This window comes from Anoplopoma fimbria, chromosome 10 (assembly GCF_027596085.1).
Source record: "Anoplopoma fimbria isolate UVic2021 breed Golden Eagle Sablefish chromosome 10, Afim_UVic_2022, whole genome shotgun sequence".
NCBI lineage: Eukaryota > Metazoa > Chordata > Actinopteri > Perciformes > Anoplopomatidae > Anoplopoma > Anoplopoma fimbria.
The window spans coordinates 22,322,721-22,338,703 of NC_072458.1; the positions used below are offsets into that span (position 1 = coordinate 22,322,721).

Consider the following 15,983-nt stretch of genomic DNA (forward strand, 5'->3'; position numbering starts at 1 on the left):
TCGTCGTTTTGCAGCGAAACCTGACAAAGCATGGATTCAGAATTGTGACTAATCAGCATCATTTTGTAGTTAATTCGGCATCCTTTTTAATCAGTTTATTAGAATTCAATTACAGCAAAATTCACAAAGTTCGGGATCATCTTCTGAATTAGAAAATCTGATACAAGTAAAAATGGTTTAATCTCAAAACAAATGAAGTATTGATGTTATAATTCTATATGCGACACCTTTAATACTTTTTATTAGATGGAATGCTGTTGTTTTTAGAGGGTTTTCTAAACTTGATGAGCCTCCAGTGACGGTGGAGTGTTTGGTTCAGGATGTCCGCGGTGACACATCAGGAGAAAGATAAAAAGGCAGCGTGACGGCAGAGAAAGAAAATACTTTTGTGAAGACAAGGTCACGCTGACAAAACAGTGTTTTATCACGAGAACATTTCTGTCGTCGGGTTATGAAACCCGGTGACTCCAGACGGGAAACAGTTTGTCTCTCGTCACCGTTCTCACATCAAACTTTTCTCGGCACGTTGTTGTGAGGTTTCTTGCAAGTATGCACGTCGGCATCATTAGACTGCAAAGAGGAAGAACGTAAAGCTCTAAATAGCTAAGTCGCTAAGCAATCTCAATGTCTTCTCACTGAAATGGATGAAGTCAGGTTCAGTCACCACTTTACTGTGTTTTTTTAGTTTCTTTAGCAATAAAACTCTCAAAATCCACCAATAAACACAACTGATGGTCCACTGAGCTGCAGGGAACGTCGCTCCCCAACTGGGTCACATGTTTACGTCTCTTTAAATTATTTTTGCTTGAGGAAAGCGTTTATTTTTAACCTTCTTGGTGTTTTAATCAGACCTGTGGCTCATAACAAATATCATTAATGCTGCATTGTTGTTTTTTTACTGTATTTTATTTTTTACAAATGCAACCTGCTTTGGACCAAATACAGATTCTGGACCCAGATTTTTTGTGTATTTTACATTTTTAATAATAATATTTCTAACTTCACTGTGACCTAACCCTTTTGCCTCACTAAGGACATTTTTGTCTTTAAATTATATATTTTTTTTTGATAATTTCTTCCGTGTTTATGGATATGGCATAAAGTTTGGCAAGATTGTGAGTTCTATTTATTTATTTTCAGCTCCTATAATAAGTATATAATACACTTTGTAGCCAAAACACAGACATCAGCTACTTAAGGACAGAAATGTCCCCATTGAATCCCATTACAACCACACATTTTAATCCCACGGTCATCACAGTATTAAATCATACACTCTATAAAATCAGGCCTCTAAATTGTAGTTATTACTACTTTTTAAAATATTGATCAGTTTTTGACGAGGACATTTTTGTCCTCTAATGAGACCCGAGCAACCTTATTAAAGTGAGACACAAGGGTTAAGAACATGTTTTATTAGTTTGAAGTGAGACCATGTCACTGTCAGCTCAATTCCAAAGGTTTTCCATGAAAACAGCAGATCAGCTTCATCATTAATTCAACACAACTGTGTAAAACTGAGCAAAGAAATCTTGAGTAGAAATCTTTTGAACTGTGACTCCATCCTCTGTATCTTTAAGGCGTCTCTCTACTGATTAACACGCATCCTCCCTATAATTAAAACTGGTTATTGAGGAGTGTCGTTCTCATGTGTTAGTCATAAAATAATCCGGACACGTAACTATGATGAAAATAAAGCCTGTCGAGAGCCCGGCTCCTCCGACACCACACCCACGTTAAGTCACTACGGCTGAAGGCACTGTTGAAACATGTGTCTACCTCGTCAACTACCCTCCCCCCTCTTCCTCCCGCTCTGTACCCGTCTAGGTTTATCTCCTCCTCCTCTTCCTCCTCATCCTCCTCCACCTCGTGTGGCGTCTAGAGCAGGACGCAGCGCTTCTTGGGTTTGTTGTCTGGAGGCTCCAGAGCTGCCAGGATGGCCTCGTCAAACACGTTCTTCAGTCCCCTCTGACGAAGAGACACGAGAGAGACACGGATGAGCTACGCTAACGTCATAGTAGCTACTTAGAAAATAAAGAGTAGAAATTCCTATATATATGTAAATATACTTGCTTTCTCAACAAAGTAGTCTGAGAAAGCAAGTAAGTTAGTAAATAAGTAAGTAAATAAAAGAGTAAATAAATATATAATATAGATAGAAAACTAAATTAATTAATTAATAAGCAAGCCGAGGAAATAAATAAATATGGCTGTAAAATTAATTTGACAATACATTTTTTAAATATGTAAATAAAAAAAATATATAAATGACCCAATATAGTTGAATAAATAAACAAAAAAATTAAATAAAAATGAAAAATAAATAAATTAATAAATCACTCAAGCAAGCCTAGGAAATATATAAATATGGCTATGAAATGAATGAGGCAATACATACATACATATGTAAATAAATGTAAATATAAATATATAAATGAGTCAACATAGTTAAATAAATAAATACATAAATGAATTAATAAATATGGCTATGAAATAAATTAGGCAATAATATATATATATATATATACATGTAAATATAAATATATAAATGAGTCCATAAAGTTAAATAAATAACTACATAAATAAAAATAATTAATATGGCTATGAAATAAATATTTTTCTTATTTGATTCAAGATCTTTGAAAATAAACATTCTTGAATTGTCTTCTGTTTGTTCAGATAGTTATTACTCACACATCCCAATCTAATTATAACTAATTGATTGGTTTATCCAAACAGTATGCAAACTCAGCACATGTTAATATACCTGACTAATAAAGGCTTAATTATTATTATTATTAATAAATTATTATTATTAATAAATTATTATTATTATTATTATTATTAATTACTAGAGAGTTCATTTCATTTCACACAAGCGTAATCATTTCTTGTGACATTATCACTGTTGAAGACACATTTCTTTCACGTTGAAGACTCTGTCCTGTAGGCGAACAGTTGTAGAAACCTCATAAATACAAAATAAAATAGCTCCTCCCTCTCTGCGTACCTGTGTGAGGGCTGAACACTCCACATATTTGACGGCCTTCAGATCCCGGGCCAGCTTCTCTCCGCTCTCACAGCTCAGAGCTCGCTGTTTGTTCTTGGCCAGTTTCTCCAGAGTGTTGCTGTCGTCTCTCAGATCCACCTGAGTCCCGACCAGCAGGAAGGGCGTCCGAGGGCAGTGATGCGAGATCTCCGGCACCCACTGAGAAGAGAGACACGGTCAGACTGTTTAAGGGTGGGCGGTCAGAGTCTGGATTAAAACCTTAAGTTTGTCTTTGCTGCATAAAACTGAGAAGTACATCTGATTTCCGGTGTTGTGTTCTGTGCGTGTTTTCGCATCCCTCCATAGACGGGGGAAGTGAATAGCTTTATGGGAGAGTTACAGTGATTTTAAGTGTAAACAACAGCATGAATGAGTGAGGAAGTTATAATATTAACACAACCTCTTGTTTGTTTGTCTGTTGTGTTTAAAACCCAAAACCAAACACAGAATGACTCAACAACAAAAACCTTCCTTCTCTCTGATATTGTCAAAAGAGGAAGGCGATACCGAAAGAGAAGCCATGAAATGCCATTGCAAACAATAAATACTTATGTAAGTAAGTAAGAAAGTAAGAAAGAAAGTAAGTAAGAAAGTAAATAATTAAGTAAGAAAGAAAGTAAGAAAGTAAATAAGGAAGTAAGAAAGAAAGAAAGTAAATAAGTAAGAGAGTAAGAAAGTAAGGAAGTAAGAAAGCAAGAAAGTAAATAAGTAAGAGAGTAAGAAAGAAAGAAAGTAAGAAAGAAAGAAATAAGGCCTAGGACATTTATAAATTTGGCTATGAAATAATTCCTTTTTCTTATCGATTCAAACACCGAATGACTCGCCAACACACCGACCCACCTTCTCTCTGACATTCTCAAACGAGGAAGGCGATACGACGGAGAAGCAGACGAGGAAGACGTCGGTCTGAGGGTAGCTGAGGGGTCGCAGTCTGTCGTAGTCCTCCTGACCTGCAGGGGGAGACACACAAACACTAGGATTGATGGCAAACAACAAACAAAAACTGTGTGCAAAATGTAGCAGGTAAAAAAAGCAGAAACTTCCAGTTCTGGACACCTGTGATAAGTGTTTTAAAGCTGCATTCTCTCTAGTGTCCACCAGGGGGCGACTCCTCTGGTTGTATAGAAGTCTATGAGAAAATGACTCTACTTCTCTCTTGATTTATTCCCTCAGTAAACATTGTAAACATGAGTTTATGGTCTCAATCTCTAGTTTCAAGTCTTCTTCAATACAGCATGATGTTCATTTAGTAAATGATGCTCCATTTAGAGTCAAACAGACCATAAAGCAGGGTGTGCTTTAGGGCGGGGCTACACACTGATTGACAGGTCTCTACTGCTACCAGAGCCGATCCTCTTCAGTACATGTATGGTCTCTTCCTTTCACTGGTTCCTACGGTTCCTGTTGCTGCATCACACACCGTTATAAACTTCATGCAGACTTTATTCTTACCTGCAGTGTCAAACAGTCCCAGAGTGTACGGCTCTCCTCCGATCATCACCGTCACTGCATAGTTATCAAACACCTGAGGGGGGGAGAGGAATGACGGGAGGAAGACAGAGAGGGAGCATTAAAAGGAAGGAAGTTAACATGTGAAAAAGACATATGACATTCCTCAAAGCAAAACAGGAAGTAAACTTATAATCTTAAGGAGGCTTGTGAGCGTCAAACAAAAGAAACACACACACGCTCTGTACTCTACTTGTAAAGACCCAAGGCTTTAACAAGCAGATCCAAAGTGAGGCTACGTTTTACTCCAGTAGGAGCTGAGGACTCTCTTTGTCTGAAGTTCAATAAAACCCTCACAAGTTAAGGGAGGAAACAGCAGCAGAGTATCTCAACATCTGGACAACGAGCAGAACACCAGTCTGCAGAAATGATCAGTTTTCTACTGTTTGGAGAGCAGGAAACGTTAGCGATGTCATACAGAGCTTGATCACAAGAACAGGCTAATCAATGAAAGCTAATCGCTGCGCTAATTGTTTAGCTGCAAATGCTTTTTGTATTGCCGTTTGTTTACATCAAGAATAATAAACCAATGTCGATTCTTTCTTAATTAATTGTCCTTTTTCCTCACAATATAATCCCCAAATAAGAGTATCGATGGGGAACCGAACCGATTGGAAGTATGGATAAGAGTACTAGTATCGATACTTAAACTAAGAGGCTACATCCTTGAACAAATCAAAAGGCATTAAGTGCACATTAACTCTCCTTCTCTCCTTCGTTTGGTTTTTAATGAGGCTCTGTATGCACCGACTGGTTCTGGATAAACTGGAGGATGCAGCCTGCAGGAGAGGAAGCTACATCGAGTACTACAAACATGGATTCCAGTTTGGTTTCCTCCTGCATCTGTTTAGTGTTTATTTAAACAGGCAGGCTGGCTGCAGGTGATTAGGGAACGACTGTTACGCTTCTAGGTCTATGGTTGCACCGTCAAACCTCAATATTTCCTCAGTTCTGACATACATGTGTCCATGGCAACGGGTATCAAACCTTCAAGCGTTGAAAACATCAAATCTCTGTTTAATTTGTTGTTGTTATTATGGCAAAATGCAGGTTAACAGTTTCTGCTAAGCAACACCTCAGAGTGCATAAAAAAGAAAACCTAATGACAAAAATGTGATTCAAATTTCACAGACAAAAACTAGACTAAATGTTTTTCTTTTTGTTGACTAAACAATAATCAAAAAGGGGCTAAAATGTGACTAAAACTAATATATATTTTCATAAAAAATGCAACAACTAAAACGAAGTCAGTTATCCAAATGAACTGAATATTTTGATGGGACCATAAGATGAATATTTAATGTAAAATTTAGTATTTATCTCACAATTCTGACAAATTTAAACGCATTAAAAAAATTCCTAGAATTGTATTTTAATTATGAATGAACATGAAGAGCATCAGAAACCATTGAATGAGAGTCTATGGAGCAGAGTCGGATAGTTATTCGGACCCTGGTGAGAGCTGGACAATACCACGCCGTGATTGGCCAGTCTGTGTTAAAGGGGCGGGACTAAGCAAATAGCCAATTGTTTCTTCTTCTTCTTGTCGTTCAGTAAAAAGTCATTTTTCTTCATTGAATGTTGCTTATTGTTTTTTCCAAAACAGAGAGACAACATCAATCAATCAGACGGATTGACTGGACTGTTCTGGGTGTAACACACACACACACACACACACACACACACACACACACACACACACACACACACACACACACACACACACACACACACACACACACACACACACACACACACACACACACACACACACAAGTTATAAGTAAGTCAGTTCAAGTTCAGACAAAGACACTGAGTGATACGTTGAGGCATGAAGCATTGAGACACACACAGACCAACATATTTCAATAAAATACAAACTACACACACATTCTCATTCTCACACACACACACACACACACACACACACACACACACACACACACACACACACACACACACACACACACACACACACACACACACACACACACACACACACACACACACACACACACACTCTCTAAAGCAGACACAGGTTTGTGATGATGATGTGTTTGCACAGAGCTCAGTCTGCAGAAGCTTCTAGAATCAGTGTGATCACAACAAACTGGTCCTGTGGAAAAGAGCTGCAGCTAAATGGAGAAGTGGCCAGTTAGTGACTTTTGTTATTTAGTGTCACAATAATGTAATTAAGAATTATTTACATTTTGTTCTTTCATTCTGCAACGCACGCTTGGATTTGAGCAACAAAACTCCCCAACAAAAGACAGATAACATGTTACGGATGTGATATTTAAATCTGATAAGGCGACATGTTTGTGAGGGATTGTTTCCTGGAGGAGACTTCCTCTCTCCTCATTTTTATTATTGTGCTGGTTGTCAGCTGACAGACAGGAAGCAGCTCAACAAGACGCAGCACTGATGTGGAAAACGCTCCACAGAAAAACACAACGAGGCGAAGACGAAACAGAAAGTCTGAGCGTGTTTACTGCGATGGATCTCATAGTGAAAGCAAAGAAAAAGCACAAACAGGCTGTTAAATATAAATAGATATTAAGAGTGTAAGCTTTATTAATCTATCACTAACTCAAGTAATTAACTGTGCTTATTGGTTTCAAAGGTTTAAGATAAGTCATAGTACTAAAAGTCATAGTACTAAAAATAGGATATGTTGAGTATGCAATAAAAACAATGGGAGTCATAAAACAATGGAACAATAAGCAATTCTGACGGAACAAATCGTGGCCTGGATGAGTGGGAGTTATGTTAAAATATAAATAAATAAATAAATAAATAAATAAATAAACCAACAAACAACTTAAAATAACCAAAACCAACCAACCAACTTAAAATAAATAAAATAAATAAAATAAATAAAATAAATAAAATAAATAAAATAAATAAAATAAATAAAATAAATAAAAAGTTGCATTTAAAATTATTATTATCAAACGGCCGAATTACGATGTTACATACTACAATGGAGTATTAAGACCACTGCAAATAAAGTCAAAAGATTACGAGAAAAATATTATATATCATGTCATTTTGGTCTTAGTCGACAAACATTTCTTTGATCAGTTGGTTATTTTTTATGCCTTACTTTCAAAATAAGTATGAGCACATCTCTGGTAAACACAAGGTTTAAAGTGTAGCTTTAAATGTGTCCATTAAATCAACTCATCAACTAGCCGACAAAGACGTGTTTATGAGACAAAATCAGTTTTAGCTAGGTGTACCTAATAAACTGGCAACTGTGTGTCTATGAATGTTATGATTAAATGACATAAAGCAGGATATATTTAATCCAGTTTCCCACCTATAAAAGTAGGCGATTTAATATATACCTTATTACATTATGGAGGTGTTGGGACATTTTAAAACCCAATGGTTATGAATGATTGGCAGAGGGAGAGATGAGTGAGAGACAGACAGACAGACGGGAAGAGGAAGATACAGATGAGTCAGCACTGTTGGTTCTGCAATCCTCTGATCAAACTGTGCTGACTGCTGACAGAGAGAGACGGCGCAGCGACAGAAAAACAAAAGACAATTACTCCACGAATTGCCGTCAGCAGTCAGCGAAGCTTCCCATCAATTAGGGATGTTTAAGAAAATTCCAGCAGGACAGTCCTGCCCGTCAACAGTCAGTCAGCTGTTTTCCCAAAAAGAAAAGTCAGGAGTTTGCAGGATTTCTGGAGGCTGAGGTGACAGTCTGGACCACATTCTATATTCTGCCCGTTTCCTCGCTTCAGCATGATGCAACGGTTTAAGAAAACACGGGAGACGGACCACAGAGAGTCTCACATATTTCAACTTGCAGCTACATGAAAATAAGCAACCAAACACACACACACACACACACACACACACACACACACACACACACACACACACACACACACACACACACACACACACACACACACACACACACACACACACACACACACACACACACACACACACACACACACACACACACACACACAGGGCTGCAATCCTAAGAATCCAACAAAACAGCAAGACCCAGATACTTTGTGGAACGAAAAACAACTTCTTCTCTTCAAAATGCAGCGTTGTTATAAATGCATAGTGTCAACAGCACTGGCTCGGTGGGTGTTCGATTCCCACTGGGTCTAACCTTCTATTCATATAACATTAAAGGAATAGTTGGAGACACTATATTGCAGCTTCCCTCCTGTTATTTCAGTATTCATCATCAGTAAATCGGAGTTAAAGACAGTGACATCTACTACCTCAAAGGAATAGTTTGACACTGGTGCTGGTTGAAGAATTTCATTCCCTTTGGACGGAGCCAGGCTAGCTTTTTCCCCCTGTTTCCAGTCTTTATGCTAAGCTAAGCTAACCATCTCCTGGCTGTAGCTTCATAGTTAGCGTTCAGACATAAAAGGGTCCCAAATGTAGAACCATTCCCGGGTTTTTCTTTTTGTAGTTTTGGCAATCATTCCTATCAATGATAACATTGTAGTCGGAGATCTGGGATCGAAGATTATTCTGTTCTAATCTGTGATCCATCTCTGGCTAAAGGATTTTCCTTCGGGATTAATAAAGTTCTTTCTTTTCTTATCTCTTATTTAAGATCTGGATGGCGGCCATGCTAGAATTAATTCCAACAGTGAGGCAATTAAACAGGGTGTAAACTAGCAAACAGTTTAACCAGATTATGAAAACCATTTCATTTAAAAGTAGAATCAGAAATGGGTAATCCCTAATCAAACAAGCTGTGTATCTGTATTTGGATGCTTTTCTCCTTTGATTTACAGTCCTGTCTGATCTAGACACACTGTAAACAAGTATCACTTCCTGTGTGGCTGGAAGGAGCCACAGTAAACGGAACAACTCTCCGCTGTTTGTTCACTTTCAGTGTTTAACCAGAGCTACTGACCGTGGGGACGTATTCAGAGGGAAACTTGTTGGTGGTGTAGGAGATGAGAAGGCAAGTCTTTCCCACCGCACCGTCACCCACCACCACACACTTTATAGTCTGCATCTGAGGAGGAGGAAGAGGAAGAGGAGGAGGAGGAGGAAGGAGAGAAGAGGGACAGGTAGAGGAAAGAGAGAAACTGTTAAGACTCTAAAACTTAATACCTAATAACATTTATTTGAGACAAAATACAGTCGTTTTTCCGAATTTCAAACATGTGAGCGGAATATAACTCTCTTATTCAAAAATACATAGATAGTTCGTTAGTTGTATTATTGACACAAAAACATTAAACATTTGGGTCCAAATAATATAAAAAAAGAAAAATCACATATACAATAAAACTATTAGTAAAGAAATAATAATAATAAAAATAATAATAATAATAAAAATACAGAAAAAACTATATTTCACTCTGAAAGGGTAAAACAATTCAAAATGTTGTCACCGTAAATCTAAAAACAATATGAATACACAATTTTTTTGTCATCTAGAGAATATAAAAATCTTCTTTTATAAACAAAAAAAAAGAAAATAATATAATAATTGTTTCTTTTTATAACACCTCCTCAACACACACACATATATATACATATATATACATTTATTCTTATTTTCCCCCACGGAAATCAACAAACGGTCCTGCAATTTATAGACACATTCTTTTTTTAAAGATTAAAAGTAAGTATTTGAAACGTTGCACTAAAGTAGAGCTGAAATTATGATGAAAAGGTGATTAACCTTTAATTAAGATTAAATGGCAACTATTCTGATAATCATTTAAATACATTTTTAGGCAGACATGGCACAAATGTACAGCTTCAGGCTTTTCAAATGTAAATATCTGCCTGTTTTTGTAGTTTTCTGTCATGTTAAAATGAATCTTTTTGGGGTCTTGGTTGTTCAAAAAGATGTAATTTATTTGCATTTGTTTAAATCTTATGCAGCAAAATATAGATTTGCTAATCAAGAAAATAATTTGATAATAGGAATAATACACCAAAGCAGGTATAAATAGTGAGAAATGATTTCCAATTGACACTTTGATGAAATGTCAACAAGAAAACTGGTTGGTAAAAGGGTTTATGAGCCGGACTAACTTTAGAGAATAACTTCACAACTCTTGACAGAAGAGTTCTTCAGTTTCTCTGTATCAGGTAACATGTTGACCGTGATCGTCCGTACGCAGAAATCAAAAACTCTGAGACTGAAACAGTGGAAACAGTCTAACGCTGCGTTGACGTCACGCCAGGCTGGAGATCCAGTGACCGGCCCGGCGCTTCATTAAGGGGGGACAATGGTTAAAGGGTAATGGGCTGCCACTTCATCACTGGCTCTTTGTTTGGGCCCTTTTGGCAGTGGCAGCACTCAGATGATTATTGAGGGAGAAGTTGATGGTCATCTGCAGCGACAATGACAACATTTAATCCTCAGAATTCACTCCTCAGAGATTTTTTACACAAAAACATGTAGACAATTCTGGAGAATGCACTGATTTGTGGCAAATAAGTATTTATAAATGCACCATTGTTTGTTTTGCACGCTGTATCTTCTGTTATTGCAGATGCAGCGATTGATTTCTTTCCTTATTGTCTTGTATTTCCTCTTAATTTTAATGTACAAACTACTCTTTAACTCTATGAAGTGTCATCTTTTACAGAAACACTCATCAACTCCCAAGTTACTAAAAATTTACAGCTGAAAAGATTATTATGATCATCCTCCCAGGTATTTAACCAAGAAACAAGGTCAAATATTTTATATTTTTGGGTTTTCAATGTGAGGATTTCCGGCTTTATCTTTTTGTTTTGGACTTTTGGTCGGACAAAAGAAGACTTTTTGATGATGTCACCTTGGGAGTCAACGATACAATCAATCAGAAAATTCATCCACAGATTAAATAATTAATATTAAAGAACATAATTGTTAGCTGCAGCACTAGTCATGTCTTTAAATTAAGATTAGTTTCTTCTTTTATTCGTCTATGACGTGTATACACACTTTATACTTTTTACAAATATCCTAACTATTGTTTTATTTTGCCTTTGTGTATTTATTTAGATATGTATGTGTGCTCTGCTGCAAATAATTAATGTTTGCCCCATAAATGTAGTTATATTTAGAGGAATAGAATTGAACTGAATTTGTTGTGATACATGTAATTGCATAGACATGAATGTATATATGTGAATTTATGACCACAGAGCTGAAACAATAAATCGATAAACAGAATAATGAATTAAGTAATTATTAAGTACAAAACATAAACATTATCTGATGACATCTTCTCAAATCTGATGACTTGATATCACACTGCGGGTTGGAAGATAATAGTTGTTTACAGCCCAAATTCATTGAGTGTATCCGTCCTTTTCTTCTGTAAGACGTCATATATTTAGATGATTTATGATATACAAAGATATAAAACATTTCATTAGTTTGAGTCGCTGTAAACAGAGGAAGTCAGCAACTAACCAAATATTGATAAGCTGCTGATTCATTTTCTGTTTATCACTTTCAGCTCTCCATCCAAAAGCATTGATTATAAAAAAACCAGGAAGTACAAGTTCATAATATGAATTAAAAGCAAATGTTAGGTCCTTTAATCTCATATATAATGATGAAATAAACATGAAACACACCTTTAAATAAGGTTCTGCCTCCACTAAAGACTCAATACATGCTGTTATGCTTCAATAATGCTGCCTGTTGACAAATAAAAGTTAATAAACCATAACAAAAACACAGATTCAAGGTGTTTTTTTGACCTTTTAGTCATCATTTCAGCTCCTGTGTGGTCACTTCCGCATAGAAAACAGTGGCACAAACCTACAAAACCTCATTTACAGTCTCCATCAAAGGCCAGCAGTTAGTTTGCACACAGTTAAAGTCATGCACAGTCATGCATACTGCTGTGACTGCTTGTTGACTGCATTTATCAGCTGCAAAGTGACCTCCTGCAGAGATAGCCCCAGCTAGCCCTGCAGGAGCTAAAAGGAAGCTTGTTTTGACAGCTGTTTGTTAGCAGAATGAACAGTCAGAAAGCTAATAGTCACAGTTATTATCATGCATATATTCCCTCTGAGGTGCACTGATGCATGTGTGCAGATATTGCAGTGTTTTTCCTCCTGAGAGGCTCATCTGAAGGCAGTGACAGCTCCTACCTTCTGCTCTCTGCTGCCTGCTGGACTGCTGCTGCGTTCAGGTGCTTCCCGTAAAAGTCCCCTCCCTCTGCAGAGCGGAAACCGGAAGACTCTTTATGTTGTGTTCAAGTTCCACCGGTTTTATTGGTTCTATTATGTGTTGTCATTTTTTGGTAAATAAAACATTTAAATATTTTACATTTCATTAAATGTTCTGAATTTAATTCCTTATAATAGATTAATATAGTTATTTAATAAGTATATGTCAACCCCTCTGTTTCTTTTTTTTCTGAGTCACTATTTGCTTTTATCTATTATATATAGATATATTTATTAATATATATATTTTTTTACAATTCATTAATAATAATCTATTTATTATACAATTAATTATATATATATATATATATATATATATATATATATATATATATATATATATATTACAATTTATTAATACCAATCTATTTATTATACAATTAATTAATTATATATATATATATACATTTTTATTTATAATATAAGATGCATTTTTGCATTAATTTGTAAGAAATACATTTCCAAATTTTTGAACAAAACAAATAATTACAATGACACAGAGTTACAATTCCATGCTTTCCGCTCGGTTAATAAATTCAATACATGAAGTTGTTTCAAATATTACAAAAACAAACTATTAAAAAAAAAGTAAAAAAAGTTTATGAAACTTTATTGTTGTAGTTTCTGGAGTTGTTATAATTCATTGTTTATTGTAAATTGTATTATTCTTTTATTTTACCTATCACATTTATATTTACATTACATTAAAATACTTCTAACTCTACAATAACATGATGACAGCTGAGCAAGTTAAATAAAGAAGGAAGATATGTAAGTAAGTGAAGCTTGAGTTTAGAATATGTCACAGAGCTGAATGTTCCCAAAGAGAAATGTTTTTTTCCCAGTTTGGTGTGGTTGAACTTGAGATAAGAGTCCCTGAATGCAGCATCAGTGCTGGTCAGGTCAGCAACTTCTATGGGTTCATTAATATGTAAAGGTAGCCTATAGGCTGTAGGTTTATTTAGGTTTAAACCAAATATTTGTGGTTTATTGTGTCGCTTAAGTGCTATTGACATTAAGCATGGCATTTCATTTATTTATACATTTAAAAAAGTATCAATGTGTTACTTATAAACTCTGTGAAGGACGACAACAGACTGAAAGACCACCAGTGACCACCAGAGGGAGAAGAAGTACAGAGTGTTGTGTGTTTTGAGGGGTTACAGCATTTTGTACAGTGAAAAGCTTTAGCACAACCTAAGATAAGATAAGATAAGATAAGATAAGATAAGATAAGATAAGATAAGATAAGATAAGATAAGATAAGATAAGATAAGATAAGATAAGATAAGATATAATAGAACTTTATTAGTCCTGAAGGTAATTCTTGTGCCAGAGGTTGCTTAAAAACGACAACAACATAAGAATAAAAAGTAAAAAAGACACAACTTTTTTATAAATGTCTACTGTATAAGAAGTAATATTAAAACAGATGCAAATAAAGAATAGCAATAATTAAAATAATGTAAAATAACTAAACTAAAGTAAATTACAGCAAGATAATAATATAAAGTGTGTATGAAGTAATACCAACACCAGTGGCAGTAAAATGACATGTATTTGCTGTGTGTTTGCACACAATTTACATAGTTTAAATATGTGTATACTGTATGTGTCAACTCCACACACTCAAATACACAATGTGTGTCGCAACCATAACAACTAACAACAATCACCATTTACTCTTGCACTTGTCAAATGATCACAGCAAACAGTTCTCTTCCGTTCTACTCTGGTATTTCTATGCATATATGGTAGATTTGGATAACGTCTTAACAGAGCATCCTGTTTGCAGGAAATAAAAATATCTTGTTTGCATTAAGCATCCGAGTTCATCAACAAGGACTCAATGGAGCAATATGAAAGGCAGGGACATATAACCTCCTGTATTATGTCTTCAATAGGTGTTTGTTTGGCTGTCCTGTAAGTCATGTAACTGAGGTGAAGTTGGTTTATAGCCTGAAGTTAGCTTTTTGATTCGGGTAATTGCATTAACCTCTCTTAAAAGTGGATTTTATTTGTTAAGTTATTTGAAAATATGTACATTTCATAAACTTTTGTTTGCCACACAGTTTATTTCCTGCAATGATCCAAAATCCAAATGAAAAATGAACAACAATATGAAAGGCAGGGACATATAACCTCCTGTATTATGTCTTTAATAGACGTTTGTTTGTCTGTCTGTGGTGTTGGTGGAGTGGAGCTCGTTGAGGGAAAAGGCCGGTCGACCTTCAGTGGTAACGCAGCAGAAAATGAGATAATTACCATGCAAGGCACTTCTCCATTACCCTTTATCCCTCCGGAAGGCTTCTCTCGTTCTACCACTTCACAAGCATTTCATCGCACTTTGATCTTTCCTCGCTTGCTCTTTTTCTTCTCTTTGTTGCTGCCTCCTGGATTCTCTCTCTCACCTCCTCTTCATCATTCCCTCTCTCTCTCTCTTTATATATATGTGTGTGTGTCTTTATTAGTCGCTCACCCGTGGCTAACCGGGCGGATGGATGTCAAGGACGTTGTGCTGCTTGTCTCCTAAAAATAATCCCATTAAACTCAGGAATTGAATTATAGATTATCTCACACTCACACATAAACACGCATAAATACCTGCACATCGCAAGAAAAACGTGACACACACATAAATACAATGCAGAAACATGTTTTTATAGTACACAAGGGTTACACACTAAGATGTGATCGCACACACACACACACACACACACACACACACACACACACACACACACACACACACACACACACACACATGAAACGCACACTGGCTTCACCCTGTTGCCCTGTCAATGTGTATCAGTGTCAGCCTCCAGTCGGCATTAACAGCTCCACCAGTCTGTTTTTAGAGCAGGAAGGACGGAGAACAACATGAACAAAGGAAGAAAAAACAAATCACCACTGGGCAGAACTCGACCGAAACGGGATGAATGTGCAGGAATTTTAAAGCAAACTGACCTGATATTTGTTGTTTGTTTTATGTAGGTGCTTATTGTAGCATTTTATAATCAATAAATCATTATAGTGAATTTATGACACCAAGTTATAATTCATATAACATAATATTTATTATATCAGTAAAGCTACTTTTAACCAAAGAGATGTCACTATTTGCCAGAGACTATTTGCTTTTATCTGTTATATATATATATATTATTTTTTTTACAATTTATTAATAACAATCTATTTATTATACAATTAATCATAGACAATATATATATAT

General features: G+C 35.9%; 1 protein-coding gene across 1 annotated transcript; it reads right to left on the reverse strand.

Moving 5' to 3' along the window:
* Positions 1-1,400: 1,400 nt before the first annotated feature.
* On the reverse strand, positions 1,401-12,743 carry LOC129096930 (cell division control protein 42 homolog). Its single transcript, XM_054605628.1, has 6 exons — positions 12,674-12,743; positions 9,471-9,575; positions 4,502-4,574; positions 3,890-3,999; positions 3,011-3,208; positions 1,401-1,968 (listed from the first exon to the last, which is right to left on the reverse strand). The coding sequence occupies exons 2-6, from the start codon at positions 9,573-9,575 to the stop codon at positions 1,879-1,881; spliced, it is 576 nt and encodes a 191-aa protein (XP_054461603.1). The 5' UTR covers positions 12,674-12,743; the 3' UTR covers positions 1,401-1,878.
* Between the last annotated feature and the right edge of the window lie 3,240 nt (positions 12,744-15,983).